This window comes from Anneissia japonica, unplaced genomic scaffold, assembly GCF_011630105.1.
Source record: "Anneissia japonica isolate Jap-2015-1 unplaced genomic scaffold, ASM1163010v1 scaffold29777_len4064_cov99, whole genome shotgun sequence".
Taxonomy (NCBI): domain Eukaryota; kingdom Metazoa; phylum Echinodermata; class Crinoidea; order Comatulida; family Comatulidae; genus Anneissia; species Anneissia japonica.
The window spans coordinates 1-4042 of NW_022744541.1; the positions used below are offsets into that span (position 1 = coordinate 1).

Below are 4042 nucleotides of genomic sequence, written 5' to 3' on the forward strand. Positions count from 1 at the left end.
GAGTCACAATTAGTTCATATTCAATTCAAATTATTATTGTGTACAGCATGTTCTTATGTACAAATAGGAAGCTGAAAATAAGAGAAGCTTATCATTGAAATCAGGCTGTGGTGCTGCCATCATAGAAATAAAAGAATTGCTGAAACCGACATTGTTCATTATATTATTCTTCAGTTTGGCTAATAGTCTGTTAGGCCTCACTTTAGAATAAAATGAGTTTGTGTGGCGTTCAATGATGCTGGCATAATAAACATAGTACTGTATTTGACCACCATAAAATAAGTGCATCTTTACCTCATTTACATCAAAATCTACAAGTACACACACTGATGTTAAGTGAATATTGTTATTCATCCAGTAAGTATTTAAATTGTATTTAAATAAAAAAACTTCTTTAGACAACTGACCTGTTAAGAAACAGAAAAAAAAAAAAAAAATACCACAGGCCTACTGTGCAAAAAATGGCCACGTTTTCACACCCCTTCCATCCCAAGATGGTACAAAACAAATCATTTCATGTTTACGTCAGTAAGACCAAATGAACTCAATTAAACTTCTTTTTGTGTGTTTGTCCCTCCCTCGGATTACTTCATAATATTTGCTCCAACTCTGTTCGTAATCTTGGTATTAGCTTTGAATTTTTTATGTCGCTCTTCTCAGCAAGTTCAGTCTGTACGTCGTCTTTAAGTACCATGTTCGAAACTTGTGGAGGATATCAAGTACTTGTCTTAATGTCGCTTTTATTTAACTTGATTGCTGCAAATCTAAAGCCACGTCCAGATTAATATTTACATATGGTCATACAGTTTGCGACCACCCTTGGGACCTGGAAATTTGGGGTGGTCTCGGAGTTAGTCTCCATTTAGAGGGCTAGCTCTGTGTTAAACATGTACTGTCCCTTGCAAAAAAAAAAAAATCAGTGCAGTAACTGGAAGTGTTTCTATCATTTTTTCGCTGTAAACTAATGGTTTTCATGGGTAAGCATTTTATAAATACTCATTTTTATGTTTAAGTTGATAATTTTTTTAAATGAGCAAGTTAATTATTTTTTTATGATTTTGGTCATTTTCAAGGGACAGTACATCTTTAAAAGGTTCAAGATTGTTATTTGGAACTTTGGAAAAGTGGTCTCAGAATTGGAGGGTGCAGTGTACATTATATTTGACGAAAGTATGTGATATGCCGAAATATGGTTACAAGGACATCACATCATGACTTTACATGTTCATAGCTTTAGACCGATACTGAAAACTTTAAAAGCTTCCAAACTCATCAATACATCACCTGATTTTTTGACCTGTTTGAGGGGCGCTTATGAAAATAGTGGAAATTGAGGTGGCACATGGAAATAGATGTTGAAGGGTGCTTATTAGAACTTGGAAAATTCAAAGAGGCGCTTTTTGAATAATAAAAAAAGAAGCTTACATAAGGAAATCTGGAAACCCAATTTAAACCAGGGGTAACGCTAGCGGGGGATAATCTCAACCGCCGAAAGTACAATTCAAAAGGCATGTCTTAATACTATGCTGTCAAATTTTAGGGTTTAAAAACTGTTTAGTGCGAGCAGTACTACCTTATGTGCAAGGTGTTGTATACTATTGCGATCGTATGGGTTGCAGTGGTGTGTCAGCTCTTCCCCGACATCCTTTTTAAATAAAGAATCCCGTAATTAACACAAACTTTTATTACCATTTAATAAAAAAAAAAAAAAAAAAAAAACCCAGACAAATTACATTTTTCTCCCACCGGGGAAGGGGTGTGGGTGGCACACTACTGTAGGTTTTCCTCAAATATTGGGCCCGGTCAGCGATAGGTCAAATGTTATGGAAAAAAAGACAATACATTTTAACAGAATAATAGAGTAAACTCATTTTCATTGTTAATTTTTGCTTCACTGAAAAATATTATAAACAAATTCTTGCTAAAATCACATGTCATTTATTGATTACAAAACCACAATACTTTCATGTACCGTGAACATTTAATAGCGACCCATGCTAAAGCCTATAATTTGGTATCGGTATTTAGTTAATACCAATTTACAATTAAAAAAAAACAACGGAATTAAACGTATTATATGCTTTCGACATGCTTGCAGAATGTTTAAAGCCATTATTTATTCAGGATTATAGAAGGCTTGAAAGTTTCTGTGGAATATGTAGCCAGACTGTTGAGTAGACTGACGAAATACATAGTGGATTTGTCATTATTTTTGCCAGAATATTATTATACATTGGCTTTCAAAATACATGAGGTTTAACAGGTTTAAAGCAGGCTTGAATGTTCCTGTAGAATTAATTTAAGCCAGATTAATCCAGAAAATGATGTAACATACATGGGACACAAGCCACTGGAGGTTTATACTATTGATACATTTGTGTAAACTGACAAAATGTATAGTGATTCAGTGGCAGATCCAGCAATTCGAACTAGAGGGGGCCCTGGAAGGTGCTTTTGCAGATAGAGGGTCAATAACCACCTTTACCCCACAATGGTTGGGGCTGAGGAAAGAAAAAAATATGAGTATGGCACTTCCAGACATAAACTTTAATATAATTTTTTTTCCTCCATTTTAAAAATAATTTTGACAAATTTAAAGCGGTGAGGGTTCCCGGCTGGCTCAGCCCCCACTTGAAACCCCCACTATGAGTTTCCCAAGTGACTGAGCAGCATGAACCTCAAACTCTTATCTGCAACTACTGTGCCAGTCCATCTCACATGTATGAAGTAATAATGTAGGTAAAATATCAAGGCAAAAATTCAGCTATTCAACAAACGGCGCCAAATCTCTTGTGGGTCATCACTTGGCTTTGGTAGACTCGCAGCTAATTCTCCAATTAAGTCTAAGGAATTCTGAAAGAGTAGATTGTACAGTAGATCTTTAGGCTGAGGCATAATATGGACTCCTATCTTTGAAGATAAGCTCAAATAGTCACACACACATACACCCACACAGAAATGTCCGAAAGTTGGGGGTGTGGAGCGATCAACACTACACCAGAGGGATCCTGCATGCCCCAGGGAAATTTTAGTTTTCTAGACACCCAGGACACAATGGACGTTTTAAGCGATCAATCATTTCTTTATCATTCTTTTCTTTACTTTCCATAAGGGGAACTGGGGCGGTTCCCCCCTTCCTAAATCCACACCTTATAATAAATTACCTTGCACACCAGATGTCTCTGGATCTTATCTTCTATTAGTTTGTTTTGGAGCAATGTTTTCCTCCTGCTCACAAACTGCTTCTCTGTGATTTTCTCTTTAGCTTTCACACAAACTGGGCAAGTTTTGACGTCATGCTCAACCACCTCATCAACTTTCTGTAATATATATTTTTTTTAAAGTCAATATGTAATAGATAAAAAGTAAATTTAATAAATTATTCTTAAATAAATTCTTAAGGTTTTTTTGTTTCATTCTTTTATTGAGCACTGGAATACTGAATTTAAGGACTTTGTAGAACCAAACAAAAAAAATTATAAAATGGTACAGGCACCTAATTAGACTCCCAGACGATTCTACAGTGAAATTTAAGCGCAAAATGAAAGTTACAAGAAAGTTCAAAGGCCCGTCGGAAGACTAACTAAAATATGGACAAAATTAATTGATGATGGCCACAGAAATGTTGTGGACACCAACCAAGCACTTGACACACACCCTGCCCACAACAGAAAGCACTGGCTCGAGTTGGTAGAACGCGCGATGTCTAACGATGAATAGCACACACATGATGATGACGTAGAACCCTGGTTCTTAATAGGCGGCCCGCGGGATCAAAGGGCCAATCTCTCTCAGCCTCGTAGAGTTCACGTTTCCTTTAACCTTTCATGCGTGTCATGAATTAGGCCTTCATAGCTTCTTTCTATTCTTTCTATTACCCGCTTCTTAACCAATCAAATGTCTAGAATCTATGTATGCGGTATATAATAAAAATAATATATTTAAGAGTTAGGAGATACATGTTTAAAAAAAAAATAAACTGCGCCAAAATAAATAGCAAATGAAGTAATAAAGTACAAAATTAAAATTAAAATTAGGTAAA

General features: G+C 35.7%; 1 protein-coding gene across 1 annotated transcript; it reads right to left on the bottom strand.

The window, feature by feature from the left end:
- Window positions 1-1915: 1915 nt before the first annotated feature.
- On the bottom strand, window positions 1916-3841 carry LOC117119679 (uncharacterized protein C8orf48 homolog). Its single transcript, XM_033264517.1, has 3 exons — window positions 3658-3841; window positions 3165-3320; window positions 1916-2853 (listed from the first exon to the last, which is right to left on the bottom strand). Exons 1-3 carry the CDS (start codon window positions 3727-3729, stop codon window positions 2761-2763), a joined length of 321 nt encoding a protein of 106 aa, XP_033120408.1. The 5' UTR covers window positions 3730-3841; the 3' UTR covers window positions 1916-2760.
- Window positions 3842-4042: the final 201 nt, after the last annotated feature.

Bases quoted from the DNA above. Each gene is read 5' to 3' on its own strand.
- LOC117119679 (XM_033264517.1), bottom strand. From the start codon at position 3,729: ATGTGTGTGCTATTCATCGTTAGACATCGCGCGTTCTACCAACTCGAG. The intron at 3,321-3,657 runs GTGTGTGTCAAG...TATATATTACAG, and splicing joins TGCTTTCTGTTGTGGGCAGG to AAAGTTGATGAGGTGGTTGA. The intron at 2,854-3,164 runs GTAATTTATTAT...CTACTCTTTCAG, and splicing joins AGAGACATCTGGTGTGCAAG to AATTCCTTAGACTTAATTGG.